The 14409-nt window shown below is 34.9% G+C and overlaps 1 protein-coding gene across 1 annotated transcript in view; it reads right to left on the reverse strand.

Moving 5' to 3' along the window:
* The window catches only part of LOC132694722 (NKG2-F type II integral membrane protein-like), a 29121-nt gene extending 22152 nt beyond the window's left edge, over positions 1 to 6969 (reverse strand). The window contains exons 1-4 of the mRNA XM_078450088.1: positions 6756 to 6969; positions 6273 to 6350; positions 5740 to 5793; positions 5059 to 5207 (exon numbers count right to left, since the gene is read on the reverse strand). Coding sequence (XP_078306214.1) covers positions 5059 to 5207; positions 5740 to 5793; positions 6273 to 6350; positions 6756 to 6942 — 468 coding nt within the window. The 5' untranslated portion in view covers positions 6943 to 6969. The remainder of the gene's footprint in view (positions 1 to 5058; positions 5208 to 5739; positions 5794 to 6272; positions 6351 to 6755) is intronic.
* Between the last annotated feature and the right edge of the window lie 7440 nt (positions 6970 to 14409).

Below are 14409 nucleotides of genomic sequence, written 5' to 3' on the forward strand. Positions count from 1 at the left end.
AATAGATCAATAGAACAGAATAGAAAACTCAGAAATGACCCACAACTATATGGTCAACTAATCTTTGATAAAGCAGGAAAAAATATCCAATGGAAAGAGGATGGTCTCTTCAACAAATGGTGTTGAGAAAACTGGACAGAAACATGCAAAAAAAAAAAAAAAAAACAGGATGAGTTTTTTACACCATACAAAAAAAATAAATTCAAAATGGATAGAAGGTCTAAATGTGAGACAGAAAACTATCAAAATCCTAGAGGAGAACACAGTCAATAACCTCTTTCACATCAGCCATAGCAACTTCTTATTAGATATATCTTCTGAGGCATAGGAAACAAAATCAAAAATGAACTATTGGGACTTCATCAAGATAAAAAACTTCTGCATAGAGAAGGAAGCAATCAACCAAACTAAAAGTCAATCTTTGGAATAAGAGAAGATATTTGCAAATTACATCTGATAAAGTCTGAGTATCCAAAATCTATAGAGAACTTATAAAACTGAACACCCAAAAAACAAATAATCAAGTGAAAAAATGGGCAGAAAACATGAATAGACGTTTTTTCACAGAAGACATACAGATGGCTAGCTAATAGACACATGAAAAAAATGCTCAACATCACTCACCATCGGGGAATATTACAATGAGATATCACCTCACACCAGGTAGAACAGCTAAAATGAACCACACAGGAAACAACAAATGTTAGTGTGGATGCATAGAAAGGGGGACGCTCTAGCACTGTTGGTGGGAATGCAAACTGGTGCAGACACTCTGGAAAACAATATGGAGGTTCCTGAAAAAGTTAAAAAGAGAACTACCCTACAATCCAGCAATTGCATCTCTAAGTATTGACCCAAAGGTTAAAAAATATAGATATGAAGGAATACATGCAACCCAATGTTTATAGCAGCATTATCAACAATAGCCAAATTATGGAAAGTGCCCAAATGTCTATCGACTGATGAATGGATAAAGAAGAGGTGTTACATATATATAATGGAATACTACTCAGCCAAAACATAAAAAATGAATGAATTTTTGCCGTTTGTAATGATGTGGATGGAGCTAGAGAGTATTATGCTAAGATAAGTCATACAGAGAAAGACACTTACCATATACCGTATGCTTTTACTCACATGTGGAATTTAAGAAAAAAACAGATGAATTTAGGGGAGAAAGAGGAGAGACAAAGTAGAAAACAGACTCTTAAATAGAACAGAGTGATGATTACTGGAGGGGCATGGGGGAGGAGATAGGTTAAATGGGTGATGGGTATTAAGGAGGGTACTTGTGATGAGCACTGCATATTGTAAGTGATGAATCACTAAATTCTACATCTGAATCTAATATTACACTATATGTTAACTAACTGAAATTTAATACATTGCAAAAAAAAATGACTTCGCTGTTGCAGAAGGCATTTGATAAAACTAATATTCTTATTTGAAAAAATAACTTTTAAAAAATAAAAATAAGAGAAAATACCACTCAAATATCTAGAGTAGTCAAGACAACAAAGCAAAATTAATATATATGTATTTTTTAAAAAATAGCTTTTTAAACAGGAAATTGAAATAAAAATACATAACTAGGGGCGCCTGGGTGGCTCAGTTGGTTAAGCGTCCGACTTCGGCTGGGGTCATGATCTCACAGTTTGTGGGTTCAAGCCCCGCATCAGGCTCTGTGCTAACAGCTCAGAGCCTGGAGCCTGTTTCAGATTCTGTGTCTCCTCCTCTCTCGGCCCGCCCCCCCCCCCCACCACCACCTATGCTCATGCTCTGCCTCTCTCTGTCTCTCAATAATAAATAAACGTTAAAAAAGTTAAAAATAATACATAACTAGATTAATGAAACAGATTAGAAGGTGAAAATTTATATCCACACATATAGGGAATGCAGATTTCAACAAAGATGCATAGTCATTCACTGGAGAAAGTATAGTCTTGTCAACAAACGCTGTGGAAATAACTATCAAATAATATTAATAATTACATGCCCTAAGCTCCATACAAAAATGCTCCAAACTGATTGTAAACCTAAGCGTAAACTATACACTTCTTTTAGTTTTTAGATAGACATTTTATTTTTTATTTTTGTTTTTTTTAATTTTTTTTTTAACGTTTATTTATTTTTGAGACAGAGAGAGAGCATGAACAGGGGAGGGTCAGAGAGAGAGGGAGACACAGAATCCGAAACAGGCTCCGGGCTCTGAGCTGTCAGCACAGAGCCCGACGCGGGGCTCGAACCCACAGACTGCGAGATCATGACCTGAGCCGAAGTCGGACGCTTAACCAACTGAGCCACCCAGGCGCCCCTAGATAGACTTTTTAGACAGAATTCCAGAAGCATGATCCAAAGAAGAACAAATTGATGAAGTATACTTCATCAAAATAAATGACTTACTTCTGCTTTTTGAAGACAAAGAAAAATCACAGACTTGAAGGACATAACTGCAAATCATACATCTAATAAAAGACTTGCCGCCAGATTACATAAAGAATTCTCAAAATGCAAATAACAAAAATTAAATATAATCAAATATTTCATGAATTACATCACCAAGAAACATAGAAGATTGGCAAATGAGTACAGGAAAAGATGCTCAAAACTGTTTGCCTTAGGAACATTCAAATTAAAACCACCACAGACCAGACTTCCTGTTTTGGAAAAATATAGAGGATAGACTTTTCCCTATTCATCCCACTAAATATAGCTAGAACCCCTGGACATTATACATAATAAGACAACATAAGAAGATTTAGAAAGGTAATGAGAAAGCTGGCAGATCCCAGCCCTGGAAAAACGAGGAATGACAGGGAGGTCAGCTCCCTGGAATTTCTTTTCACCTCACATATCCCAGACTGGTGCCTGAGAGGCCAGCAAATCACAGACACAACAGGTACACACAAAAATCCCCCCAAAATTTTTTCTCTCCAGTCAAAATAACGGGGAAAAGGCATGCTGGAAAGACAGAAAAGTTTTTGATACTAACTGCATTATTCCAATCCAAAACCATTGACTATCCAATAAAAATATAACTCAGGCTTGCAGGGGAAATCAAGAGATTCTCCAATAAAGGAAAACTAAGAAAATGTACCACCACCAGATCCGCTCTGAAAGAACTGCTAAAGGGAATTATCTTAACAGAAATTAAATGATAAAAGGAGTCCTGGATCATCAGGAAGAAAGAGGGAACAAAAGAAAGAATAAAACTACCATTAGGCTTAATGGACGGATTTTCCTTCATCTCTTGTGTTTTCTAAATTGTTTGATATTTGAAGCAAACTTATCAGTTGAAGCAAAATTATAACATCCATGTGATTCTCAGCATAAATACAGAAATATTTAAGACAATTCTATTGTAAATGGGACACAGTAGAGGGACATAAAGAAAAGTAAGGCTCTACATTTTACTTAAGCTGCTGTGGGTTGTGATAGACTGTGTAGTTGTGATTATATGTATATATAATTTTATAAAGATATATAATAGATTACTATCTTATAAAGCATATTAGAGCTTATATACTTACATATATAACTCTATAAAAATTAAATGTAAAGAAAAGAATCTACTTTGTTACAAATTTTGTTCCATCAATTACGTAGTGATGTAGAAAAGTATAACCTTCACTTTTATCTCACAGCATCACAAATACAGCATCACAAATGGATCATAAACCTTAGTTAAAAGTTAATAAATAAATCAACAAATCCTAGAAAGTCATATAGGAAATTATATTCATGAACTCTAACTAATTTCTGAAATGGATCCCAAACAAGCACCAATGCCCAAAATGATAAATTGAATTATAGTGACATTAATAAATTTTGGTCATTAAAAGAGTAAACATGCAAGTCACAAGAGTCAAAGATCCATTTGCATCTTAAAACTCAAAAAAGAGCTCTTATCTAAAATATGACAAGGACTTCTAAAAAGGGAAAAGAAGACACCATCTAGAAGAAATGGACAAGGGACACACTTGAGCACTTCTCTCTAACACAAAAGAAACAATCCTAATGAGTTACAGCCCAGAAAATGGTACTGTTATGAAACATTCAGAGCTTATTATATTAATTTTGTCAGACTACTGCGTTTTGGATCAAGAACCCATTTGGTACAACATGTATTCACGCAATAAGCTAGAAAAATGTTGGAATAACCTAATAAATTGAAATACACACATACCTGTGAAGGTGAAGTTTCATTCTAATGCTTAGAGGAAAATGTGTTATGATTACTCATAAATACCATGATAGTGTTATATTTCTACATTATTATTTTATTGTGATAAATATAATATTGACATGCCTAAACATATTATATACTATATAGTTATGCCTCATATATATTATTATAATTACAAAGTAATATGTAAAAAAGATACAGTAAAGGCTTTTCTTTTTTTAAGGTTTTATTTTTATGTAATCCCTATACACAGTGTAGGTCTTGGACTTAGAACCCCAAAATCAAGAGTCGCATGCTCTACTGACTGAGTCAACTAGGTGCCCCAAAAAGGCTTTCCATAAAATAATTCTTCATAGTGCCCTCACCACATATTAAAAGTAAACTAAAGTTGTATCTGAGAATAGATTTTAAAATATCATATTCATATAAGACAGCAGTGAAAATTCACAAACTATAGACAAATGTGATAGCATAGATGGATTACACACACATGAGGGCGAAGGGAAACACACATAAAAATTCATACCGCATGATTCCATTGACATAAAGTCCAAAAATAAGCGAAGATACTTCATAATATTGAAATTGGCAGGGCTGACAAAGGCCTGATGTGTGGTAAAATTAAATAGCAAAGTTTATTTCTGGCAAAAGAGCATTTATAGAAGCACAATTTTCTATGAAAAGCAAGAAGTGGAAATTATCAAGCGTACCTTAAAATATAAAAATATAAATAAAATATCATAGAGTCAAACTAGGTAATATTAACAGACTTTAAAATAAACTATAAATATGTACAAAGCTATGAATGAACTCTACAAATATTATATTAACTGACAAGCTATTAATAAAATCTGGAATATTTGAAATCTTACCATTTCTTCTTCATCATCTATGTACAGCAGGTTAGAGTTCTTAGAAGCACAGGACATAAAACTCTCATTCCATGATTTTCTCTCAGTGCTAATGTAATAGCAATTGTTGGAATACACAAACCACTCTTTGGGACAACCACAGTGATGTGCTGGAGAAAGATTATGAGATATTACCCAAAAGCATTTTGAACACTAACAAATTCTAGTAAATTTACATACTTGTATATGGATATACATGCGTACATATTTATGCACCCTCACAGACCCATATAAATAAAACAAAATATGCTCATGTACACACAGAGAGAACGGTCAGCTTCTCATTCCCTAACTTATGTGTCCATATAAAGCAAACACACAAAAATATCCATCTCAGCATGTCCTGAGATCACTGAACAAAGCCACTTTTTTAGAATAGTAAAATGATTTATCTCTCATCATGTTATACCAGAAGAAAATTTGAGGAAATTGGCAACAATGGGTATGGCAATTTTAAATGAGTATCTCTTCATATTGTTGCCTAAGAAGTAATACTCTCGTATAATCATCATTTCTGAACCATTATTACCCAGTTTTGTAATTAATTTTCCTCCAAAAACTCCAGTACCATTGTTGCCCAGCCAAAGGTAGAGATAAAATAGAAACTATGTTAATATTAGAATTTTGAAAATCACTTTGTACCTTTCTGGATCTTTGTTGTCAGGGACAAATTTTTCTGCTCTGGTATTTCAGTAGCTGAAAAAACTAAATGAAGCCTCATAAAAATTTAATATTAAACCAAATACATTGTAATGATTTGAGTTTCTCAATTTAAAACTTTCTGTATTGTTTAGAATTAGAAAACTGTAATAAAATTTATATTACTAAGCAAAATTAATAAAGTAATGATTAGGGAGAAAATATTTCGAAAGCCTACAAAACCAAACCTCACCATCTCTTATAGTATTTGGCATAATCGATCTCAAGAATTAATTTGTATTTCTCAACAACATTTCTCCTAGATCATCTCTTTGAGTAATGACATCTGAACACATGTGTAATGCTGTCTGCAATTATTCTGTTATTTTTATTTTTGACAAATTCAGAATAACCATTGCACATTTAGAGCACATATGCATTAAAATGGAAATTCTATTCCATAATAGTAGGAGACATTTTGAGGCACTGACAGTCATTAAAATGAAAAGTTCCCAAATAGTCATTCAAACACTTACGGGTAACAACTACTATTGTTACCACAGTGGACATCAAGACAAGGCAGATGATTCCCAGGATCCTAGCAATGAGCTTCCCTGGAAATAATAGTAAATATTTAGAAGAGAAATGAAAACACTGAGAAAGGGTGGAAGGAAATAATTATTTAGGAAAGTTACATATAAGAGAACTACAGATGCACAGGGAGTCACAAATAAACACTTGGACCCCAAGCCCATATCTACCATCGTAATCTTTTCCCAGAATATATGATTGCATTTTAAGTAAAGGTAATACTCCATGAGCTTTTGGTCAAAGACTACAAATTACAATAGCTGAGTAAAGTTAGTCTTTAGATTTCAATTAGAATACCATTATCCAACTCCAAGCTCTGATATTCACAAATGAAAACTATGAGATCATTCCCGGCTCATTCTCTACACCCCTGCACCTTAACTGCACATCCTAGAAAAGTTATACTGTGTGCATATTAAATGTTTTACCTTTGCAGTGATAATTCTTGTCATTCCCTTGAAGATCCTGAGAAGCATTTTGAAGATTTAACTCTGCATAGAGCAGTTCCTGCTGAGTTACTGAAATGGAACTTTTAGTGCCCTTGGGTTTCATTTGCTGTCTCTTTGAGTCTTTCATCAGATTAAGTTCTGCATAAGTGACTTCTTGGCTATTCATGTCTGCAGCTGAGTCGTGACAGGCACAGAGCTGTATGAAACTGTACTGAAGGTCTTGATAAATAATGTATGTAATGTAAGGACAAGATTGCTCACACGGGGTGGAGCGCGGGGTAAGTGATACTACTCTTTTGCAGTTGAACAATGTGAAATCTGGTACTAATTTCCTAAGAGCTTTAAAGGAGTGTGTCATGATAGAATAAATGGGTTTTATTCTGATATTCTGTTTGACACAGTAGTATTGGTTGGAAAAATGTAAAGCAATAGATTAGTGAAGAAGAAAGGAATTCATGAATAACACTGTCCTCATTAATATAAGGCCAGATTCCACAGAAACATTTCAACACTATTAGAATAACTGGGTTAAAACTAAAATGCTGCCTTAGAAAGAAAATGTTGCACCAATGTTTTTGACAAGTTTTAAATCCATTATTGGTTAAAAGTTGAGTATTCTGATTGGGGAATTGTGTTTTAGCACATATAGAACTATCCTGTAATAAATTACTTTTATTTGGTGACATACTTATTTATTAAAAGGTGATGTGTTATTATCAAATGATCTTTTATTTGGGGTTATTGTGGAGTTCTGAGAAATTATTAAATTTTAAAAGAAAAAACGTATATGTTCAAAACTGTTAATGTGACACACTAAACTTATCCAAAACTTGAACAATACTGAAAACAAAATTTTAAAAAATGACTTTCTTCAAGAACTTTTTTAACACCAGAAACTGCCATTAATTGTAATATGTGTAACCATAAAATGATAAAATTACAACAGTATAGATCATTTGTGGAAGAACTGTTTTGGTACAAACTTCCAGAAAGATTTGTGAATGTTAAAAGTTGTGAGGGTAGTTTTAATTGTGTAAGCAAGTGTAATAAATAGAAATAAATGTAAATTAATAGTTCAGCCAATGAGCTCTGTAGTCAGGGAGATCTGGACCTACTTCTGTCTCTCAAATTTACAAAGTATGACCTTTAAAAAGTTACTTTGTGTCTAACTACCTAGTTTACTAATGTAAACTTGGAGCAAAATATGTAAAAATATAACACCTATAAAGCATTCACTATTCAATCTGGCTTTTATAAACTCTCAATAAAATTATTTTAAGTATTTTTAACACCATAGTCACATTATAACTACTGATTTGTTAGAGCATAAAACATTATTCATTACACAGTAGTGCCTTTCAGTATGGATTCTTTTTTTTTTTTTTTTGAGTTTTGGTTAATTTTTAAAAGGTCTTTTGATTGTTTACAGTTAAGTTTAAATTAGTATTTTACGGAAGGTAGCTCATCCTGCTTTTTATGAAAACCAAACTGCTTTCATTTACCTAAGTAAGTGTGTAATGTTTGACTCTCACGATGCGATGAATTCACTTTAAGAATCTATTTTTAAAGGCTGGGCTAAATATCAAATCATACATGTAATTATATCTATACTGATGACAAATTCAAAATTAACTGTTTCTTGCCATGATGCTTATGGGATTTCACTCGACATTATATTAATTTACAAACCCAAGTATATGTGTCTGTGTGTGTACTTGATTACTTCTCCACAGGCAAGATTAAATATTTAAAAAAACTCTCCAATGTATTTCATATTCATTCTTGTTTGTTACCCTGAATTGTTGGAATACAGATACCAATGTTCTCTGTGATTTCATTATATATTAGCTGTGCCTCAGATGCATCCCACCAGCATTTATAATCTCCCACTCACTGGGGTGACGGAGTAAAGAGACAGGACAGTAGTGACACATGCCTTCTGTGGCCCAGACACTCATGCATCTTCCAGAGGGAACCAGGTTACTCTTGTAAACAGATGATATCTGTGGTTTTCACAGCCTGTTGGCCCTGTGTGACCTCAGAAGGAGGCAATAATGGAAAAAAGTAGATTTCTCATCAATGTGTCACTTCAAATTTGAACAGGAAATTCTTACCCTTGGGCTATTTTGAAGCCCATTTATATTATCACACGCCTCCAGAATGCAGAGACTTGCAGCCTGTAGTGTGTCGTTTAATTTGTCCATTGGCAAATGCCCTTGAGAAATGTTTAGGTTCCACAAGATATTGGGATCAGAAACTTGACCACCCAGGCTGTTCACTTGCTTCCATCTGAATCACAAACACTGAGGACTTAGGCCTTGTGAGAAATACCTTAGATGTTTACGTTTTAGACAAAGTTGCTAAATATTACATACTTCTTTCTTTTATGCCCTTGCTATGTCATTTCTCTTATACTGAAAATATTCTAAAACCATCATCCCCATAACAGTATTTAATGTTATTTGACACTAATTCTGAAGACTTGCTATATTTTCGGCTTTCTTGTCACTGTCACAAAGTCATTAATTTCCAAACTTTTCTTCTCAAGTTTTCTGCCCTAAGTTTTAAGATACCTGCATTCAATTTTGTCATGCATAAATGAGTTATTAGGTTTCTGCGGAAAACGAGAAATTTCTGGAAAGGAGAAAATATCAAACAATATTGAACAATAACACCATGGCAGAAATTGAAACATTAAATAATTATTCATATTATTCATTGATTCATCCTCTCATGATAACTAGTTGTCTGTATTTTAATCAATATATTTGTTCTCACTGACAAAAGCCTGAGTCTAAGTCCATAGGGGAAAAATGAAGGTAATTTTTAAAAATTTACTGAGGGCAGAAAAAGTACTTTTTAAAAAATGTTTATTTATTTATTTTTGAGAGAGCGACAGAGACAGCACAAGCAGGTAGAGACAGAGAGGTAGAGAGAGAAAACCAAGCAGGCTCTGTGCTGTCAGCACCAAGCCTGACACGGGGCTTGAACTCATGAAACGTGACATCATGGGGGCACCTGGATGGCTCAGTCGGTTGAGTGTCTGACTTCGGCTCAGGTCACTATCTCACAGTTCATGATTTCAAGTCCCACATCAGGCTCTGTGCTGACAACCCAGAGCCTGGAACTTGCTTCAGATTCTGTGTCTTCCTCTCTCTCTTCCCCTTCCCTGCACACACTCTGTCTCTCAACAATAAATAAATGTTAAAAAAAAATGTGACATTATGATCCGAGCTGAAATCAAGTGTTGGCGGCTTAACCAACTAAACCACCCGGGTGCCCCCAAAAAGTACTTGTAAAATACAATTTCAAGGATTTTTACACGTAGGTTTCTACTGGTCTGTAGTTTTTCCTTTGCAACAGTGGGGGATAATTTTATCTGTTAATGATGCATAGTTGACATACAATATTATATTAGTTCCAGTGTATAACACAGTGAGTCAAACTCTACACAGAATGAAATGTTCACCCTTATAAATCTTATGACCATATGTCAGCACACTAAGTTATAAAAATATTATTGACTATATTCCCTACGCTGTAATTAATACCCCGGTGACTTACTTATTTTTTGAGTGTTTATTTAAATTCCAGTTAGTTAACAAACAGTGTAACATTAGTTTTAGGTGTACAATATAGGGATTCAACACTTCCTTGCAACACCCGATGCTCATCACAAGTGCACTCCTTAATCCCCATCAACTATTTAACCCATCCTCCCACACGCCTCCCCTCCGGCAACCTTCAGTTTGTTCTCCAAAGTTGAGAGCCTGTTTCTTGCTTTGCCCCTCTCCCCACCCTCTTCCCTTTACTGTTTGTTTTATTTAATTTCCACCTATGAGTGAAATCATATGGTATTTGTCTTTCTCTGGCTGACTTATTTTGCTTAGCATAATACACTGTAGCTCCATCAACATTGTTGCAAATGGCAAGATTTCATTCTTTTTGATTGAATGATATTCCATCGTGTGTGCGTGTGTGTGCGTACGTGTGTGTGTGTGTGTGTTTGTGTGTGTACTCAACCGTCTGAGCCACCCAGGAACTTATCATAAAGAAAAGATAAAGGACTCAAATAAATAAAATCACAAATGAGAAAGGAGAAATAACAACCGACAGCACAGAAATACAATTATAAGAGATTATGAAAAACTATGAACCAACAAATCGGACAACCTGGAAGAAATGGATAAATTCCTAGAAACATATAAGCTCCTAGAACTGAATCAGGAAGAAATAGAAAACTTGAACGGATGGGTAACCAGCAACAAAAATCATCAGTAGTCAAAAAACTCCCAACAAACAAAATTCTAGGGCCAGATGGATTCACAGGTGAACTCTATCAAATATTTAAAGAGGGGTTAATACCTATTATTCTCAAAGTATAAGACATTTCTTCCCTCCTTCCTCCCTCCCTGCCTCCTTTCTCCCTCCCTCTCTCCCTCCTACCTCCCTCCCTCCCTCCTACCTCCCTCCCTCCCTACTTCCTCCCTCCCTCCCTTCTCCCTTCCTTCCTTCCTTCCTTCCTTCCTTCCTTCCTCTCTCTGTCTCTTTCTTTCAACACAAACTCCACCAGAATTGAGACCCTGAAGAACTCTCTGGTCAGAGGTGTGGGCAGGGGTTTGTGCTGGTGTTTAGGGGAGGGGTCCACCACTCTGGGACTGACATAAACTTGACTGAAAAGGCCAGTCCTGCCAGGACGCAGGGGTGATGGGCTTGGTGTAAACAAGTTAGGCAGCCAGTGTTTCACTGCAATGCTTCCTGAAGGTGGGTGGGTGTTTATGCTAGATACAGGAGAGGGAAACGGCATAGGCCCCCTCCTTTTTGCCAGGAGAGGCATTTCAGTCAACACTGCCTCTCAGGGGTGTGCTCCATAAGAGTGAATAATCACCCCCGCGTGTGCCCCGGGTGTTCTTCAGATTGCTATTTCCATGCCATCTGCCCCCATGTTGTTTGCTTGCCTTCTCTCCAGGAGCAGGGTGGTGCCTTCAGGGCTCTATCCTAGTCAAGCTCATGGACCCTTAAAACTCCAGACATTAAGCCCTATAGTTGCAAAAACTCATGAAATTCAGCCTCTTGTTTTCCAAGCCATGGCTTTGGGGAAAGGTTCTCTTTGTGTTCCTGTGTGCACCTCTCTCTCACCCTTATCCGTGACCATGGCTCCCTTCCCTCCACAGCACTCATGATCCCTTTCTTCCCTAAACCACATCTCTGCACTTCCTTCTTTGATGTGGCCTCTTCTGTCCCTTTAGTTGTTGAGTTTGTTCTGTCAGTTTTTAGGTCACTTGCTGGGATATTTAGGATGATCTGATAGTTATCTAGTTGTGTTTTTGGAACAAGACAAGCCTAAGTTCCTTTTATTCTGCCACCAACTTCCTCCTTCCTCCTGTGATTTATTTATTTTTAACTGAGTGCTTGTACCACTTAATTCCTTTCACTTATATCACCCATCACTCCTCTCCCCTCCCCTGTGGCAGTTAGCACTTTGGTCTCTATATGTATGAGTTGGTTTCTCGTTTCTGTTTTTGTTTTGTTTTGTTTTGCTTTGCTTTCCTTTTTCTATTCCATATATATGTAAAATCACACAGTGTTTGTCTTTCTTGGTCTGACATATCCTGGGTATTGTAAATAATGCCACAGTAAAAATAGGGTGCCTACAACTCCTCAATTAATGGTTTCATTTTATTCAGAAAAAACACCTGGAAGTGGAATTTTTGTATCTTAAAGTGTTTTTACTTTTAATTTTTTGAGTAACTTCCATATTCTTTTCTCTTCTGGCTATAGTAATTTACATTCCCACCAGCAGCATATGAGGGGTCTTTGTCTACATCCTCACCAGCCCTTGTTATTTATTGTCATTTTGATTCTATCTATTTTAACAAGTGTGAGGTGATATCTCATTGTGGTTCTGAATTGCATTTCCCTGATGATTAGAGATGTGGAGTATCTTTTAATGTGTCTGTTGACCACTATACATCTTCTTTGAAAGAATGTTTATTCAGTTTCTCTGCCTATCTTTTAATTGTTTGGGGGTTTTGGGGGGGTTTTGAGTTGTAAGAAATCTTTGTGTATTTTGAATATTAATCCCTTGTGGATATATCATTTGCAAGTATCATGTGCCACCAGTAGGTTGCACATTTTTGTTTATGATTTCCTTTGCTGCGTGAAAGATTTTTAATTATATATATATATATGTGTGTGTGTGTGTGTGTGTGTGTGTAGATAGATAGATAGATACATATATATATATATATCCCCACTTGTTTATTTTTGCTTTTGCTGCCCTTGCCTAAGAAGACAGATCCAAAAAATAGTTTAAGACCTTTGTCTAAGAATTTACTGGGTTTTCCTTTTTTTGTGTTTTATGGCTTCAGGTCTTTAAGCTTTGAGTTTATTTTTATATACAGTGTAAAAAAGTTGTCCAGGTTCTTTTTGCTTGTTTGTTTGCATGTAGTTGTCCAATTTTTCAACACCATTTATTGAAGATGGTCTTTAACCCGTTGTATATTTTTGCATCCTTTGTCATATTAATTTACCATATAAGTACATGTTTCTTTCTGGGCTTTCCATTGTGTTCCATTGATTTATATAAGTCTATTGTTGTGCCAGTACCATATTATTTTGATTACTATAGCTTTCTAGTATAGTTTGAAATGTAAGAAAATAATATCTTCAGTTTTGTTCTTGTTTCTAAAGATGGCTTTGGATATTGAGTCTTTTGTAGTTCCAAACAATTTTAGGATAATGTATTCTAGTTCTTTGAAAAATTCTATTGGCATTTTGATAAAGATTGCATTGAATCTGTAGGTTGTTTTGGGAGCACGGATATAGTTACAATATTAATTCATCCTGCCATAAATACAGTATATCTTCCCATTTATTTATGTCATCTTCTAATTTCTTTTATCAATGTCTTATTTCAGATATAAGGCTTTATTGGGCTTACTTAAATTTATTCCTAGGTATTTTATTCTTGTAGATGCAATTATAAATGGCATTTTTTCTTAATTTCACTTTTTGATAGTTTGTTATTAGTGTGTAGAAATGCAACAGATTTCTACATTTAAATTTTGTATCTTGCAACTTAACTGGTTTCATTTATTAGTTCTAATAGTTATTTAGTAGAGTCTTTAGATTTTTCTATCTACTGTATCATGCCATCTGCAAATGGTGACAGTTTTACTTTTTCCTTATAAATTTGGATGTCTTTTTGTTTTGTTTTGTTTTTTCAGATTATTGTGGCTAGGACCTATAGTACTGTGTTGAATAAAAAATGATAAGAATAGATATCTTGTCTTTATCTTGGTCTTAAAGCAAAAGTTTCTGGCTTTTCACTGTTGAGAATGATGTTAGTTGTGGGCTTGTAATATATGGCCTTTATTATGTGGATGTACATTCCCTCTCTATACACTTTCTTTGTAGTTTTTATCATAAACAGATGTTGAATTTTGTCAAGTGCTTTATCTTAATCATATGATCATATGATTTTAATCTTTCATGTAGTTAACGTGATGTATCAAGTTGATTGATTTGCAGTTATCGAACCATTCTTGCATACATGTAATAAATCCCACCTGATCATGGTGTGCGATCCTTTTAATGTGTTGTTTAATTCAGTTTGCTAATATGTTGGTGA

This window comes from Panthera onca, chromosome B4, assembly GCF_046562875.1.
Source record: "Panthera onca isolate mPanOnc1 chromosome B4, mPanOnc1 haplotype 2, whole genome shotgun sequence".
NCBI classification, from domain to species: Eukaryota; Metazoa; Chordata; class Mammalia; order Carnivora; family Felidae; genus Panthera; species Panthera onca.